This window comes from Rhyacophila brunnea, unplaced genomic scaffold (assembly GCF_057557595.1).
Source record: "Rhyacophila brunnea isolate RB1 unplaced genomic scaffold, BYU_Rbru_1.0 scaffold_20, whole genome shotgun sequence".
NCBI classification, from domain to species: Eukaryota; Metazoa; Arthropoda; class Insecta; order Trichoptera; family Rhyacophilidae; genus Rhyacophila; species Rhyacophila brunnea.
In genome coordinates, this window is record NW_028232860.1 from 17,132,326 (window position 1) to 17,150,660 (window position 18,335).

At 34.0% G+C, this 18,335-nt stretch overlaps 1 protein-coding gene across 1 annotated transcript; it reads right to left on the reverse strand.

The window, feature by feature from the left end:
- Positions 1 to 6,975: 6,975 nt before the first annotated feature.
- Positions 6,976 to 18,038, reverse strand: prel (preli-like). Its single transcript, XM_085947889.1, has 6 exons — positions 17,925 to 18,038; positions 17,551 to 17,751; positions 13,970 to 14,077; positions 12,495 to 12,600; positions 12,199 to 12,348; positions 6,976 to 8,739 (listed from the first exon to the last, which is right to left on the reverse strand). The coding sequence occupies exons 2-6, from the start codon at positions 17,640 to 17,642 to the stop codon at positions 8,569 to 8,571; spliced, it is 627 nt and encodes a 208-aa protein (XP_085804015.1). The 5' UTR covers positions 17,643 to 17,751; positions 17,925 to 18,038; the 3' UTR covers positions 6,976 to 8,568.
- Positions 18,039 to 18,335: the final 297 nt, after the last annotated feature.

The following is an 18,335-nucleotide window of genomic DNA, read 5'->3' on the forward strand; positions in this document are numbered from 1 at the left end:
TAAACAAAAATAAAATACAAAATGTTTAATTTGTTCCTCCTAACTCCTGAGCTTCGTGGCATAGGAAAAGCTGCTTAAAATTTCATTTAAATAATATAGTCTTTAGTAAAAAGCTTGACTTGAGTTGAGTTCCAAGTTCACAAGTATTTTGAAATAATTAGACCCGATAAATAATAAATAAATATCGATATTTTCTTTCAATGAGTCAATAATAACCCCGCAGTATTTACCATTAATTTTTTTGTCGACACGTACCTACGTCGTATGACATGAAAAAGGTATAGAGCGTCCAAAATACTACACTTAAGTTTTTTTCGTAAAATATTAGTAGGTGACTGTGTATACATTGAAAATTTATCTTTATTTCGATATTTCTGTGTTAGTACCACAATACTATAATTTTAATTCCGCGAAAAATATAAAATACTATAATTTTACGCCAAATATACCAAAACACTATAATTTTAAAGGATTCAAGACGAAAAATGTTCCTGTACTATATATATTTTTCAGAAATACTATATTTTTTATGCCTTTGTCCTATAATCACCATAGAAAAAGATGGCAACACTGGTGAGCGGAGAAAAAAGTTGTTCAGAGGTAAAAAAAAAACCTCGTAAAGAAACAGGTTTTCTCTGACTCGCCTGTAACTTTTTTCTGATCGTAAGAGGTAAAACAAATGACTCAGGATTTCTCAAATTCCTGTCACTTTTTTGAAAAACAAAAAATCTATTCATTTTCGTGGGTACCTACCATAATTTGTGAGACTCCCACTATATGTCGGTAACAAAAAGATATCAAGATCAATTCACTTTCCCATCAGCTGGCTTGTCTTCAAAGCAGTGGCGCACTCAGGATTTAATATTGTGGGGAGCCCAAGGAGGAGAATGTAAATTAGTCCCATAGGCTCTTTTTCTTCTTCATATAATTATTTTTACATATTTTCACAATACACGGCGGAATATTTGTACAGTTTCTCCTAGTTTTTTATTAAATTGGAGGCATAGTGGCGGTAACCGTTGAACCGTCCAGCGACCATGCTGGACATGTACGCCTAGTACCTATGCTAAAACATTGCTCAAATAATATCGGCTGTGCTACTCGCTTGGTCTAGACGAGAGCTAAAATATTTATGCCGAATTCCACTGAAAAAAAAGTTCTTTTGATTTACACTATTATGTTTTAGTCCAAATTAAGGGTACTTATATACAGTGAATTATTAGCGATTTTCAATACATCTACTTTAATAATGGAGCTGTCGAGTATTGACACATAATAATCGGAAAATATAATGCACAATTACACAAACACACAGGCTAAAGCCCAGTCAGCCCTCCCCAGCCATGACCTACACCCAGGGGCGGCTCTTGTATAGGAGCAAAGGGTGTACTGATCTCCCAAATTATTATATGTAATAATACGTACGTATTCAAATACCTACATATTGTAAGTAGTTAATTATTGTAAAATATCTTTAATTTGTCGCCCGTCCTCTACGCCTATGCACGTATATTTCTGTAGTATTTTTGACCGGGTGCGAAGCTGGATGAATACACGTACGTCTTTCATAGTATTTGTTGAATGTGTTAAAGAGGATCTGTCCTGCCTGCCCGTACACGGTTTTTTGTGCATGCTGCCGATATGTTAGCGCAATGAATGTACAATTTTTAGCTTGCTTTGAGCAGTGTTCTCCCCCCGAGAGCTTCTAATCATAGCCGATAGATCACGCGTTTAAAATATTGTAAGTACGCGCCTATAAAGTAGGTATAACTTTCCCGCTCAGTATTTAAAAATACTATATTATTATTTCATACGTTATGTGGTAAATGCTCCGTTGTATGATGCCATACTAATATTGAATCAATCAAAATATCGATTAGAGTAATATTGTGATCATCAAACAGCAATCTCAACATACAAATACCAATTTTATAATTATTTTACATTTCAAAATTAAACTCTAAATAATTTGAATATAAATCTACAGCAAAGTAAGTAAGTAACATAATACGTGTATTAAATAAGGCTCTAAGTACCAAAAAGTAGTATTGCCTGTAGTTACAAAATACCGAGTCATTGCAGTAAAATTTCATGAAACAGACCTTTTGAAAAATGTAGTTTTACAGTGTGAATCAATCACGGCAGCTTCTATAATTTTAGGTATTAAGAACTCGCAAGTGTCAACACACCATCGTCAGCTATTTTATATTGAATGCCGTTGACCACTGCAGTGCTACTTACACTATTATAAATAAAACACGCTAACGGACTTACAACGTCGACAGGTTTAATTAATTTGCTGTATTTTTTTGACTTGCTTGAGGCACTTAGACTATAGTTGAAGTTATTGGCGTTGGCATGTAGAACATTTTTCCATAAAATTGTCAGTTTTTATGTTTTTGGTACTTAGCGCCTTAATTAATACACGTATTCATATAATATACTGTTAATAACCTTTGCATAATAACATGTGGGTACTAAAACTTTTTATGTAAGTACCTACTTATACTATTATTTTTGACGTTGAATGTCTTTCAAATCAGTCTCATTTGGAGTGCAATTCTGGTGTTGAGGTGTACACAAGTAGTAGCAAATTTTTAACAGATAGTAACAAGTCCAAATTAATCCCGTTGGAAAATGAATGATCCATAGAATTTGTAAAAATAATACAGCACGTATATGAGAATAATGTGGGATGACAAATGAGGAGTTTGCGGCTTTTTCTCAATGACACATATCAAAAATACTTACATCAGTAACGATTTATGGAAGTTAGGAGTGACAAACATGGTAACTATGTCAGCACATATGAAGTGTAATTAGTTGCAACGAAAATCGAAAAGAGTGTGTACTTCACTACATCATACTTATCATACCCCGAGACTTGAACTTTGTAACGTTGGCAACAAATAAATGCTGTCCGTGAATGTAAGCGTCGTTTAACATACGCCTACCTCCACCACGAAGGCTATTGCCAATTTTTTTCAATACCACGAAAAGGAAAATGCATGTCTTTATTTGCACTCCCTAATTTTATTATCACCGGCCGCCACTGCCTAACCACTCCGGAATTCAGGTGGACACCGAGAATTTTTTGACAATTTTTTTGTTAGAAATTAAAATCTAAGAAATTTTTCTAAAAAGGGTGCTGGTGAATTACAAAATCATTTTTCCGCCATCATTTTTTATAGTTTATTGGCTTTCAATTTCAATGTTTAAAATCATTCTGATAATTTTTATCTTTGGGGGGTGCCAGGGCCCCTTGGCCCCCCCCCCCTGGGTGCGCCACTGCTTCAAAGCGTTCATGAAGAATACTGGCTACTGGCTGGATGGGAACGTAGGTTTTCGGCCATGTCACGACACATGTGCAAAGATGGGATACCTACAACATACGGTCAGCCTCAAACTAAGATTTTTCAAGTTTGGATTGATAGTTAAATTGAGTAATTTTTTCCTATTATTGAATATTATATTATGAGAATGCACATACAACAACCTCATTGACGAACGCTGTTAACCACCAGTCTGCGGAGGTATATATTAAAAGTTTTTGTTTAATTAATATTGCAAGGTTATAGGCTCGCGCCGACTAAGACAGGTGTCACAACCACAAATAGCCGAAAGTCGCAAATTTTAATAGTATATGCTACTTTACAAAAGTCACCAACCAAGCACAAGTAAATTTATATTTCATTGAGATTAACAAGTGTCCAATACCTACCATACGTAACTCAATATCGTTAAAATTTGAGATAGGTTTCTTTGGTCCTAAGGGGCCGGAATCTCCTATCTGTGAAGCCATCCAAAAAACTACACAATGTATCATGACTGACCCCAGCACATCACATCACAACAAAAACACTGTGGTAAACTGCCAGATATGCCTAGTAGCTATCAAGATTAATATTAATGCTGGGTCGAAATTTTCATGTCTATATTTATATTTAAATAAAAACATGTAAAGCTTCTATAAAAATATAGAGACTGACACATCAGAATGATGGGGCGGGGGCATGGCCCCCACATCTTGACGCGGGCCCCCAGGCCAGGACCTTTGGCGCCTTTATCGCTAACGTTAATGGCAGCCTGTTGCTCTACAGTGGCATTTTTCAAATGGTGTTCGAGGTCAAATAGCATTCAGTGTATTTTTAGCGATTTTTTAACATATCGAATTATAGAGTTGTCGAATATACACACAACAATCAAAAATTGCATCGCACAGCTATATATTAATGATAATAACCCCAAAGTGAAATAGCAGGCGACTTTTTTTTACTATTACAGCGAATTTAAGATGTGTGTTTATCTCATTTATCTGGTTGACCTGCCACGCTGAGGCCCCAAGGCTAAAGCCCTGTCAGTCCCCCCCTTGTGGGGTCCATGGGCAGGGAACAAGAAATAGTCGTACGTGAAAGAGCAGAAAGGGGAGTTTTAGTGCCCAAGATGGCCTTGATGACTTTTCAAAAATATTATTCCTAGACTGCGGCAACTTTAATGTGAAGCGTGGCCGTTTCGAGAACTACAATACTGACAATCCTTTCATAATATATCGCAGCGCCACGACGACGGCCATGACACTTCAACTTATAATTTTCGCAAACTACAATACATATTATTGTAGGCTCTGGGGCTTGGGTGTAGGTATTTTATGTGTCGCTAAATTTCATAACCCGCTATTTCAACACTTCATCATTATGTTGAGAAAATCAATAAAAACTTTTAAAAAGCAAAGAATTGATAGACGCATTGATTTTGTTTCAAAAATGACAGTCAATCGTAGCGGATTTTGAAAGAGGCTACACAATTTTAATGTAGAGATTTTAATAACGAATCCATTGATATTATTCCCATTATATATCTTAATTATTTCAACAAAGTGTTTAGCGGGTTTTGAAATTTAGCGACACATTACACTATACATATTATATTTATCAAAATGGAGGATAACCGAATGGTCAAAAGCCGAAGCGAAGCATCAGTCATTGGCCAGTAGATGAGTTCCATCCGCAACCAATTCGTCGGATTTTAGTTTCTTCATGGGCGAAATGCCTAAATATGAAAAAAAACTTTTGATTCAGATGAGCACATTCACATGAGGACACAAGGGAAACACAGTAATATAAAAGTCATTCTTCTATTTATAATTAATTTATAAATATTTCACACTGGAGTAGAACCAACATTTTTTTTATCTAACCTAAAGAAGCAACCGAATTTTTATCATATATACATGAAATACATATTTACATAAATCTAGATGCCGAACACCAACACTGCATAAGGATTTTATAATACCTACCAATTGAAAACAATAGAATGTTGCCAAATAAAAAAAAAATAGGTACATACATTTAATTATTAATCTATTGCATTTATAAAAACTTTTATTATACATTTTTATTCAATCATAGGACATCAGTTGGTATACGGAAGGTACTGATCGCCTATTTACCTTACAACATTTTTTTCAGTCACATTAATATGCCAATGTCAATCGGTTATATTTCCAATTGATAAAAACGGTACAATAGAGTATGTACTAAGATTTTTATTCAAAGTATATATTATTTTATAAAACATATCAATTTATTAAGACAATAATTCTGTGTGCGAAAGAAAGAAAAGGAGTTTAAAATCTTTACTTTTCTGGAGAGTCTAAATAAGATTGATTTTTGTACCATTTTGTACGAGAACTTCAAATGTTACTATGTGGAATTTAGTAATTCCAAAGCGTTGATTGACTCATCCCCCTTTCACAATATGTAATTGACTCATTTTTCTATTTTTAAGACTTATGATTTCGCTCACAGAATTAAACTTTTGAAAAATAGAATAATATTATATGTGAAGGGTACAGGAGAAGAACAAGACGTTATGTCACACAAATGTCAAACTGAGATATCGCTGATTAAAGACTTTATATAGCGCTCATCCGGCGTTTTACAGTGGGAAACTTTTGGTTTATGCTTCCAATGCACTATCAAGAGTGTCAAGTCTGACGTGAATGTAAACCATAGACAATACATGTTTTTACATTGAATGAAATGGACATATCTTGTTTTTAGCCTGAATGATAATTTTCAATGCTTTATAATGCTTTGACTATTACTGTTAATGCCAAAATTAAAACACAATCTTGTAGTACTCGATTCGATCTACGAGACTGCATTGCCAGTTTTAAAAAATCAAATATGTGACACAACATGCTTTTCACCTGTATACCCTTCATGTAATAACTATCCATGTTAAATAAATATATATTTTTAAAAATAGACAAGTGTCAGTGATTCAAAAATCATTTGCTTTGCATATTTAAAATAATTCCAATTGATTATGGAAGTTATATAATAATTATTAAACGGAGACAATTTTGAGGAATATAATAAGAATTGAATAAGAGAGTTTTAAAAAAATATTACTTTGCAAGAATTATAGTGTATATATTATATATATATTAAATTTAATTATTGATCATTACAATCGTTAAAAATATATATATTATGCATATATGAATTAAGTCGAAGAGACCCAATAGAAAAAGCAGTATTTTGAGAATACTACTCCTTTCTATAAACACAATATAACATTATATCCTGTACACACAAATTCTATGTACATATTATGTAATTAATTTCATAGAAGCTTAAAAATTAATGGAATCAATGTTCGTCCAGTGTAGAGAACACAATGGGTGCACAAATAGAGTCACTTCTAAACAATGTAGAGGCAACAGAATGTTTTACGTAACGGTGTTTTATTTCACAAACCCAAATGTAACGATTGATTGGGATTAAAACATTTGTACTTTTAGGGCAAATAATTACCTCCTGAATCATTCACGGTTGCGGCGAAGACTATAACAGATGATTAACTTAACATGTACGTTCAATTTTAAAGAAACAATTCAATTTAGAGAATTTATTACAATCTACAATATATGCGATGACGCAAAATGATTTATCTGTTTTTTTTTTTAATTAGATAGAGCATGAGAAAAGTAACAATCAAATAATATCAACACTTTCACAGTGAATTGCAAACGCCTTAACAAGAGTTTGTAAAGTTAGAGCGTGTCACAGGAAAAAAAGAAAGACAATGCGATCATTCTACAATATGTAGGCATATTTACGATGACTTTGACGTCGGGTATGTATATGCCAATTGTTTTTATTTAGTTAAAACACATTATTATTTTTATAGACAGACAGCATATATCCGTGTATAGCGTGAATATGTTGATAAGTCTACAAACATCAATCCTCAGGTCTCTTTGTAAGGTTGGTATTCTATGGTAAATCAGATTAAGTATGTAATTTTGGATGATTTTAAATTTTAGTAAAATGCTTGTAAATTCTCAACAAACTAAAATTTAAAAACATTCATAATTTACCACAGAATACTAACCTTCTTACAAACAGGTTCCGTGATAATTGATGTTTGTAGACACATATCAACGCCATACACGGATATATTCATTAATAAAATTATCATCACATGTTTTGAAAGTTTTTGCACTCTTTTCGGTTACGAATCGTTTGAATTTGACAGACAGTCTTCGCCGCTGATTCGTGGACAGTAGAACACACATATCACATTATGACTATCGTCACCAAAAATGATTTCGAAGTGTAATTTACTTTCATGGAATGAGCCACTAATACAGTTTAGAAATTCCAAATAACAGCAATTCGCAATAAAACTATTCAGTCACAGTTATAATTCTTTGCGAAAGAGAAATTTGATGGCGTCGATTCAACAATTAAGTTGCAAGTAAGTAAACACTACAAGTAATAATTTATTACTTCACAATTTTTTTTGTTAATAAAGAGATACTTGTAAATAATGTAAATCTTTATAATAATTATTCAATGTTATTAGGTCGAACACAGGATATTACAGGTATCGGCCGAAAAAAAACATATATTTTTTAGTGAATTCAAAAGTATTATGTCATGGGATAAATACCAAATTTAATATTATGTATTACCATTTTCAGCCAATGAATGTCTGGACTATACTTTTCAACGAAAACAAGACAATTTTAACAAGTTGCTATTTTTGAAACACCTTTTCTACAAATTTATAGATTTAATATTTAGTATCTAAGGTTATCTAAATGCTCGTGAAAAAGAATTTTATAAATGTCTAGCATTATGAAAAAAAAGGGGAATTCCCTGTGAAATATTTACAGTTCTATTGCAAGACTATATCCATCAAAGATAATATATAATTAAGTAAATTTAAAAATACGCATTCGGCAAGAGTGTTTAGACATGAGTTAATAAATTTAATAGAAGTAAAGTGTTGTCGTAAAACAGTGGTGTTCACAATAATTCGTAACTGTTAATAAATCCATATGACAAAACGTCCAAGATTGCACTGTGTTGATCTCACCCCTTAATTTTTTTTTTTAATAACCATGGATACAGCCAGACTTCATTACAAAAAGAGTTTCCGAAATTCTTCTAATACAGAAGAAATTTTACAATAATTTATAACGGTAATCAAATGGTATTGAATAATGTAGCTGTACGGGTAGAATTGTTAATGGGTGGGAGTGCAGTTAGGTCAACTGTTGTTAGGGTGGACAGTGGCGTAAACGTTAGCAGTGGCCCGATCGGCCACTTCTTTGACTCCTTTGAGGGCGGCGGCGCTGGCGGTGAGGGTGGACGTGGCGGAAGTGGCCTGAGCACCGGCTCGTGGAAACAGTCCCATTAATACATGGTTGAATCCGGTCACCTGAGAAAATAAAGAATCAAAAAAAAATAATAATGAAATATCTATCAAGGATTATTAACTGAGTAAAGTGGCGTAAGAGACGTCATGTCATTTTGGTGAAAAAACTGTGCGGAAAGAAGTTGATTGAAGGGTGTCTTTTCAGTAAATTTTTGTGATCAACCAGCATTCCAGAAAAGCAAACAATAACCTTATCTAAACCTTGGTATAATTTCTGTAACTGACACATCACAGCTGCGATTTCATAGTAATGTATGTAGTGTAAAGGACGAAAGCGAGGGTCGGGGTCAATATTATTTATAATATTGTGAAAGACCAGGTGGATTTGCAGTTCAGCAGATCACTACCAACATCGTCCACAACCATAATAATTATAATGGTAACTCTTCAGTAATAAAAACTAGAAAAGCACCTAGTGCTTGGCCAGAGTGAACGCGTAGGCAGTGGGGGCAGCGGCGCGTGAAACTTATAACCGTGTGAAATGCCTGGCAGCGAAAGTGGGACGAATCAACCAAGGGCCGGCACACATGCATATTTTTTCCAGATATAAAGTGGCGAATGGAGATAACCAAATATCTGACTCCTGACCATTACACCAGTCAATTTGTGACTGGACACGGAGGTTTCGCTGGCAAGCTCTTTGAGCTTGGACTTGTCCATGCGGAGGGGAAATACAGGATGCCACCAACCACATCCTCTGGGAATGTCTGAGTATGTGCTCCGAACAAGAGGAAATGCTCAGGTCGGTCCAACCAGCTGTTGGGCCCATCGGCCCGTCCGACTTGGTTGCTACTAAGGCCAATTATCTTGCTTTTAAAAAATTTGCGGCGTCTTACTGCGGGCGTGAAGATCTCTTCACATAATTTTTGCTGTCTGTATTATTAGCTTCGTTGTCTTTGCTGTATACACAACGTAACATCATTTTCTTTTCGTAATTTCCGAGTGCATTAAAATAAACTCAGTCAGAGCTCACTTTGGTGGTAGCAACCTAAGTCTTGGGCATCTTCTCCTCGGACACTCCCAGTCCAATTGTTTCAGATGCTTCACATCACCAATTATAGGGTCCGGCAATATGCTCGATTAAGACCGAGTGTGGTGCGAGGCGGGTTTCGGTGGAGGGCGCTTAACTTCAATGTCTATGAACATTTCACACACGGTCATACATTTGAGTTGCGCACGCCGCTGCCGCCTCGCCGCCCGCCCGACTACTGTGTTCTAGGTAGTCATAAGTGCAGTTCAGTGTTGCCACCTTTTTTATGCTAATTATAGTATTTTTTTTGCATATTTGGCATAAAAATATAGTACGGTAGACGACAGTTATGTAACTGCAATAATACTATAAATGAATTTTTTCAGAATGTAGTAAAATGGGTATTTTTTTAAATCTGGCTCTTTAGTAATATCTCTTTCCTAATACTACAAGGTTCTTAGCGAAGCCTGAACAAAAACGATGCACGAGTGCGAGTGAGAAAGTATTCGGCACCCTTATAATCTCTGCGACACGCGCTAGAGTAAGATAAAAGGTCTACATATGTGTGAGTTAGTTTCCAAAAATATCGCTGGAAAATCGTGGTGAATCGCTTCACGTAGCATCGATAACCTGCGAGCTCGTGTTGCTAAAATTGCTATTTTTTGTGTTAAACATAAAGTCAGTGGTAAATATTTTTAGTTAATTAAGTAGGAAAGATGGTTCTGTGTGTTGTATTAAAATATGGTAGCCGTACTGATAAGCAAGAAGATGGTATTACGTTTCATAGGTAAGTTGATACATGTTCGTGATAATTTATTTGTATATTATTATATATATTAATATCAGTGACCTTGTGTTTCTTTAAAATAACTTAAATTATGGATATCTTTACCTGATGGTTGCATTTTGACAGCTTAAAAATACTATATAACATAAAAAAATAGAAAATTATATTTTAATTCTGAGCGTCTAGTGCGAGCACTAGCGAAATAGTCTATGGTCTCGAACATTTGTAGACGTTGTAGACGAATGCGTTCGCTCGCCCACAAACCAAACGCACGGCACGCAGCTTCATTTAGCAATGCAACGGGTGGCGTCTAGATGTATCTACAGTCTATGGTTCTAAGTGTTTATTTTGACAGCATAAACGTAACAATGAAGTAGTATTATAAACTGCCACATTGTTAATTATGTTTTGCCAAAAAATAAACACATAGAACCTTGTAGTTCTAAACTCCCAAATAGCAGATGATATAATTCTCACATATTAACAAAGGTGAGATTCAATAATAACAGATATAAAATAGACTGATAGGGATCCAAAAAAATACAGGTTTTACTAAATCAATAAGTATATGATATTATTGAATTCATGGTTCTCTCAGTTCATTAAATTCACATCTGGGCACATTCAATTAACACTGATAATGCAGGTCTATTTTTAAACTGATTCATTACATACACTAATAGACACATCATTATGATTTTACAAGATAAGTTTACATTACAACATTTAATGTGGTTTTTATGACATCATCAAGACTATATTATATAAAAGCAACATTAGCATGTTAACATAACACAGTAAGCCAGTGGTTTTCAAACTTGTCCATTTCATGACGTCCTTACAAAATGTATGCTATCAGCAACCAATTGAAAATGTTCTCGTAAGAATCGAGTTTTTTTTAGCTTTTCCGATCTGCTGAAAGTGTCCCTATGAGAAACGGACGCAAGAGGTATTTTTTAGGAATAACAAAAATAATGTACATTTCGAAATAAAGGAAAATATGGGATTTCGAATGAATAAAATGATAGCGCTAAAATAAAAGTTACTTCTATAAAATAATGAATGAATGGTCACCGTAGTTATAAGGGAAGAGCAATTTACAATGTGTTATTGACTGAAGAAAACAACCACCAAAGCATATGAATCTATAACTGTGATCGTGCGTCAGTGCATTGACTGTCTGCGGCGCAACACTTTAATATCATTCCACCTAAGACTAAACGATACGCAGAACTACAATAATTATGTAATGCTCATAACTCATCAAAGTCAAATCGTTTAAAAATCCTACTAAAATATGGTACTAAATTTCGATAGCAGACAAATCCAGAAGGTTGTATCAAATCCATTTCAACCAATCACAGTATCGCAAAGCCAGATGCCATCTTACTGAATAACATAACATTCATTATGAAGGTAATCAGAGAGATGACACGGTTATTTTATTGCTAACAAACAAACGCTTTAGAAAGGAGGAATAAAAATATCACACCTTCTCACTTTGCCAAAAAGTGAATTTGACCAAATTTGAAAACTATATTCTGAATTAGCCACGTAAATCAGTACAACTGGAGAATGCAAGTATGACTCGTAGATAATAAATAATTAGATTATCACCGCACGGTAGTCATAAACTCAGGTTAATTAGAAGTCTTGGTAAATCAGGCAGAAGAATGAAAAAACAATTCCAAATCGAACAACGTACCATTTGATTGCAATTCTTTCTGAAGCGGTCAATCCCGAATGCCCGAATGGCTCGGGAGAATCCGAGAACCTGAGAGTCGACCCAAGCTGATCTCCGAGCCTCACATTTTCCACCGGCCGCCTCTCGGTACACCACTCGCTCGACAACACTCTGAAAATAAAAAAAATAAACACATCACTTTTGTTCTCCGAAGAGATGTTGTAAACGCCATCAGACTCAAGGCAGCATAAACAAAGTACAACTTAAAGAATAAATATTACATATTAGTCGTGGAATATCTTTGATTTAAAACTCACCATGACTTTGGCGTACCCAAGGTTTCTAGTGTAAGTGGTCAAAGTTTTATTTTTTGGATCAACAATGCTCTCCTCGACAATCTTCACCGATTTAGCATTGAAGAATCTGCAATAAGAAAAACACCATCAGCATACGTTCATTATGAATCTTGCAAATCAATTCATCACATAATAAGACAACGCCCCAGTAGACCAGAGGCAAATACTGGCTATTGGATGGATGTAAAAAAATATTATAACTAACAAAAAGAAAAACCATACACGCTCAGATAGCAATCAACGTATGTATTTTAATTTCGGAATAAACTGATTTTGGAAAATTCATGTATTTAAATTATTTTCCTGACTCAAGATCAGTGGCGAAGGGTGGAGGTAAGCTGTTAAGATTCGCTATAAATAGTGCACACTAAACTTTGTTAGTCATATGTATTTGTTTTTATTGAACTAAGACTACAATTTACAGATGGTATTAGTTAGTTTTTAAAAATCAATTAAACCCTGCCTAAACGAAACCATAATAGATTTGGTCTAATTTGGGCAATGCGACAAAATTGTGTACAATTTTTCATTCATAGTTATTTGTTTTCGTTGGATTAAAACTACATATTACACATATTTTTGCTTCATTTTTTTGATTCATTAAGCCCTGCGTAAACCAAACTATAATAAATAAAAAATATTATTCTATCTATAAAATACTCAAAGTTATGTATGATTTAATTGCATAATTTTAGATATTTTATAGATAGACATGTATTTTTTGACTAATATCTATTATGGCTTGGTTTCTCAGGGTTTAATTGAATTTTAAAATCTAACCTACACTATCTGTTAATTGTAGTCTTATTTCAATGATAACAAATATGTATGTTTGAAAAAGTTTAATGTGCACTATTTATGGCGGATCTTAACAGCCTACCTCCACCCTTCGCCACTGCTCAAGATATACCTGAAATAATCACTTAGGATTGAGTCTTCGCTACTGTGATAGACACACAAGCAGAGTTTTGCATGTTGAGTAGTTCAGTACATATGGAATTGCAATGTAATTAAAATTTGTAATATTTGACTCAGTGAGTGAAACCGAAACCTGGTTTAATTGCATTGACTATTTAAGATGTAAAAGGTAATGGACATGGCTGGACCTCATCACCAATTCAAAATAGAGAATCTCCAATACTATAGTGGGCCAGTTCAAGCTCAGGTTATTTGTAGAAATCATTTTGTTAGCATGACCTTCAGATATCGAGAGTACCCTGACCCTGAGAATATTTTTAACATACAACACTTTCATATTTTTGAGTTCAAGCACTGCATAAAAATACATTACACATTATTAAGAGGTACTTTGACTCATGAGTGAGTAATATAATATATACTATTTATTTGTTAATTTTTTTCTTTTACTTACAGTTAATTTACAGACAAAATATTAACTGTGTATACAATAATTAATTATCAGAAGCGAGTCTTACCGTTCACCCCATTTGGGAACCCGGTTAGTCTTTGTCAGTAAACGTTTTGTATGAAGACGGCCTTCTCGCAATTCTCTGCTGATGACGTCTTCTGACAAAACATGGAGGCTGAAAATAAATTATAACCTATCTTCAATGATAAAAGTATTACATACAAAATAATTTGAATCGAAGAATATACAAAAATATACACATGATATTATCCAACATAGCATAGAGGTAATGAGTGGCAGAATGTCCGCTTCTGAAGCGATGGATTTCAAATCCTAGTGTGCGCAAAGTAAAGCAAAAGATCATGACTCACATAGGAATAACGCACCTCATTTTCATGAGGCTTCTTTACTCGACTAAAACCCAACGACAGGGGTCGTGGGGCGTTCATAAACATAATACAAAGGCCTCCTATATTATATCGAGCGCGACACCGGTGTCCCGTCTGAAACGTGCCTTAGTGATCGCCTCTTAATATGCGGTACATGTGTTCAAATCTCGCATCCATCAAATTGACTTTTGATTGAATTGAGTGAAGGCTAATTTTTTCTAAAAAAAAAAAATTTGGGAAACCAATTATATTTTGCGAAATGGGAAACAGATCCGTAGCAATGCAAGGTATTCATAAAGATGAGAAATTTTCGTCTGGAGAGTAGGTACTTTTTGTGTTATTTTCCCCTTGTTTGTTTACCACAAGCTAACAAGTAACAGCCTCTAAAATTATACTCGGAGTACCCCAGGATGAATTTTCCAATACAGTAATACTGTAAATGGGGTGAAACTGTGTGTGCTGGATTTCTAGTTTGACAAAAGCTCCCGTTACTTCAATCAAGCCTAGATAAGAAGATATTTTCTTTCTCAAAATGTCATGATTTCACTAAATGCTAAGTAATTTCTCCAATGTCGCCCTAGATCGTCCATCGAAAAAGTTGCATTTGAGATCGAGTCGGATTTCAACGAGTTTCAAGTAAGCAGGAAGAGTTAGTGTATAATAGTAAAGACTAAGGTGTTTCGTTTCGCCCACGGAGATACTCAAAGAAGACGCAACTAAAATTTAAATTACGAACCGGTACCTTGTATGACATCTTTTTTCATCTCAATGGACGTTCTCAGTGTGCAATCCATTTGTGATTTATCACTAGAGACACGACATGTTGGTCACTAGGGTACAGGTAACAAACTAAAACAGCATTGTCGTGGGAACGCTGTTTCAGTTAGTAAAATATAACAGAAATGAAAGACATGCAACATCAAAACAAGTAACAGCTTTCAAATATAAAATTTGTTGCAGAAGTATAATTTCCGAATATTTGTGTACAATGTTCCTGTTGGACATTTCAATGACCAATCATTTGCAGCTTCTTTGAGCACCTATAATCACGTGGGTGAAAGGAAGGCCTAAGTTAATTTATGCATCGCAAAAAATGAATAATATGTTACTATAATGCCTTGACCGTAACAAACCTGTCATATTCCGATTTCAATAAAAATAATTACAAGATGAAAAGAACTTTTTATATACCGTCAAATGGGGCGACATTGAAATCGAGGGGCTACTTTGATACTTTGAAAATGTTTTTGAAATTGGCAACACAGTACCCACCGGAACGGTATAATTATAAGTTACTGGTCTATTTTAAAAGATATACCTATGGTCTACCTGTCAAACTACAAATACGGTAATTAAATGTCCGATTTGTTGTATATCGGAATCCGTAAACATCAATGTGAATTTGGTGTCTTATTTGAAGAGCTATAAAATGTGAGTACCCTTTTATTATCATCGTAGTAATCCAATGATTATTTAAATACTATAGTGATATCACTATTTCTTTTTCATATTTTAAATTCAAATTTATTGAGGTGAAGTACACTTTTGTGTAACATGCTGATTTAGAGTATGGGGCGTCATTGATATGGGGTATCAAAGTCGCCCCCACACCTGATAACTATACTGAAGATGGTGTAGTTGCTAAATTTTAAGAATATTTTTTTAATTTCCATGTTTTTAATTTCAGAATAAGATGGTGCGACAGTACAAAAGAAAACTAGGTTCAAATTATTTTATTTTAAGTTTTATTGGTTATTTTGTATTGTAATTTTGGTCTCGTATAAAAATGTTCCGAGATCTTTGTTGTTTACCCTGTACTTTTTTGATAACATGATGAATAAATGCTATAATGCAAATCTATACATTTTTTTTTTATTTTTTTGATTGAGAATACGTTTTCATATATATATTTGATTTAATGTAGCTTGTACTCCTGAAAAAAATAATAAAAAAAAAAATTAAATATAGGGACGGGTTTGAAGTCCCACATATAAACTAACTTAGTCAAAATTATTTTAGTATTTCTTTGAACTGTCTTAAAAGTGAAGATTTTATTTCTCTCCTGATTTTATTCCAAGAAGTCAGCTAACCAATAATAATACACCACATTATGTTGAAATTAGTTTGACACTAAGAATAGAAAATGAGCAACGTTCATCCATTTTCTTTGTCATCAAGTATTTATTTTCACCATTTCGATAATGGATATAGTATTTTTAAGTAAGTTGGCAATTAATTGGTACATATAGGTACAGTACCCTGTATCATCAAAAAATACTTGACACCGCTCAGAAATTGAAATTATTAAAGTGTGTGAAGTTGATGATTGTTATTTAGCGATTATCACTTATAAATCAGATCAAATAATAAAAGATGTACAGTATAAAGGGGATTTTTTTTGCACACAGACGATTATCCTGTATTTACACAATGTAAGCAAATGAAAATGATTAATATGCATTGAAATTAATTAAAATAATAAATGCAACAGAACAATAACATTTTTCATTTTATTTTGACAAACACATTGTCATCCGTCGGACCAAAATAAATATTATATCATCGTAACTGCCAACAATTTTTTTAAACACAATTTTTATTATTCAATTTGATATTATAAATTTTGATTACATTGTATACCTACTAACACCCTATTTTTATAATGGCACTCATCTAGACGCTATCAGTAATACAAACCAATACGCCACATATTTCAGTCAACGATTCCACAGTCATTCATACACATTTGAACTGTGTTTTGAATTCAGTTCCGACCTCCCTGTCGAACCAAGATGCATTATTCACATAAGTAATACTTTTCACAACATACACACTAAATCAGTTCACCAAAACAGTGTTCATCCTGAAGCAACCCCACACCAAAAACATTCCACCCCTCTATCCTGCGTATCCTTCTGTATTCGTCCGGAGCGGGCGGTTTGATAATACTAGTTATTTACTTACATTCATTTTGTTTTTTTTTTATATTAAATAAATATATTTTAAGCCATTTTCCAAGGATTTCTTCGAGGATACAGAGTAATGCAACCAATTACTTAATTAGTTAGAATCCTTCGGATCTGCACATTATTGATTACAGCCTGGATTTCACAATGTTTTGGCAAAATAATAATTAAATACAACACTTGGTTTTATTAGGCTTGCATTAGGCATTCTAATAAGAGAATTCTTTGGATAATTTCCCCAAAATATCAACATCAAACCGCTAATAATATAATGTATTAATAAAATGGCTTACCTTTGTGGATTTGGATACCGTTTCCAGTAGCCGCAAGCTACCTGATCCCAGCTGAAGTTGAATAAAATAGTGCTTTCATAGTATCTGGCCATTTCTGTGAGGTTTATTTAGCCAATTTATGGATTAACAATTCGAAGCCGATGATCCAATTGCTTGGGAAATTGCAACACCGCTGAAGATCATGTCAAATTTGGAAAACAGCTGAAAGTGAGGAAAAATCTGTGTCACAAATGTCATCAACAAGCTATTCTTGCAGCAGCTGATGATGGATGAATCGGGCGTACGTGAATGTAAATCAGTACAAAGTTCACACCGGGATTACGCTAACAAAATAAATATGTGTCTAGAAGTTACAAGAAGTAATATCAAATTACCTTTTAATTAGGTACTTGCTGCAATTCTAAACTACATAGATGACTTTTCGACGAATCGAGCCCTGTCTTCTGTCACAATCACAAAACGAGCGCACACAAATCGGAATTCTGAATGGCATGAAATTATCGACAGGTTTAGAGGCAGGCTTACCAATTACCATAACGCCGTAAAAGCCTTATGTGTGGCAAGCAATATAAACTTTATTTCATTCCATAATCAATATTTTCAACGATTTATCGGAACGGTTCGTTCACCGGATTACCAAACAAACCATAGACAACGTGAAGGAAAGAAAGACCCATAAAGTATATTAGTCTATGGACCCATAGAACAGCGCCTAAGTAGGGCGTGTACATACATATTACAACTACATACACACAAGAAAAAAAACTAAGTTAAATATACGTGGA

Bases quoted from the DNA above. Each gene is read 5' to 3' on its own strand.
- prel (XM_085947889.1), bottom strand. From the start codon at position 17,642: ATGGCCAGATACTATGAAAGCACTATTTTATTCAACTTCAGCTGGGAT. The intron at 12,601-13,969 runs GTAAGACTCGCT...TTCTTATTGCAG, and splicing joins GTTCCCAAATGGGGTGAACG to ATTCTTCAATGCTAAATCGG. The intron at 12,349-12,494 runs GTGAGTTTTAAA...TTTTATTTTCAG, and splicing joins TTGGGTACGCCAAAGTCATG to AGTGTTGTCGAGCGAGTGGT.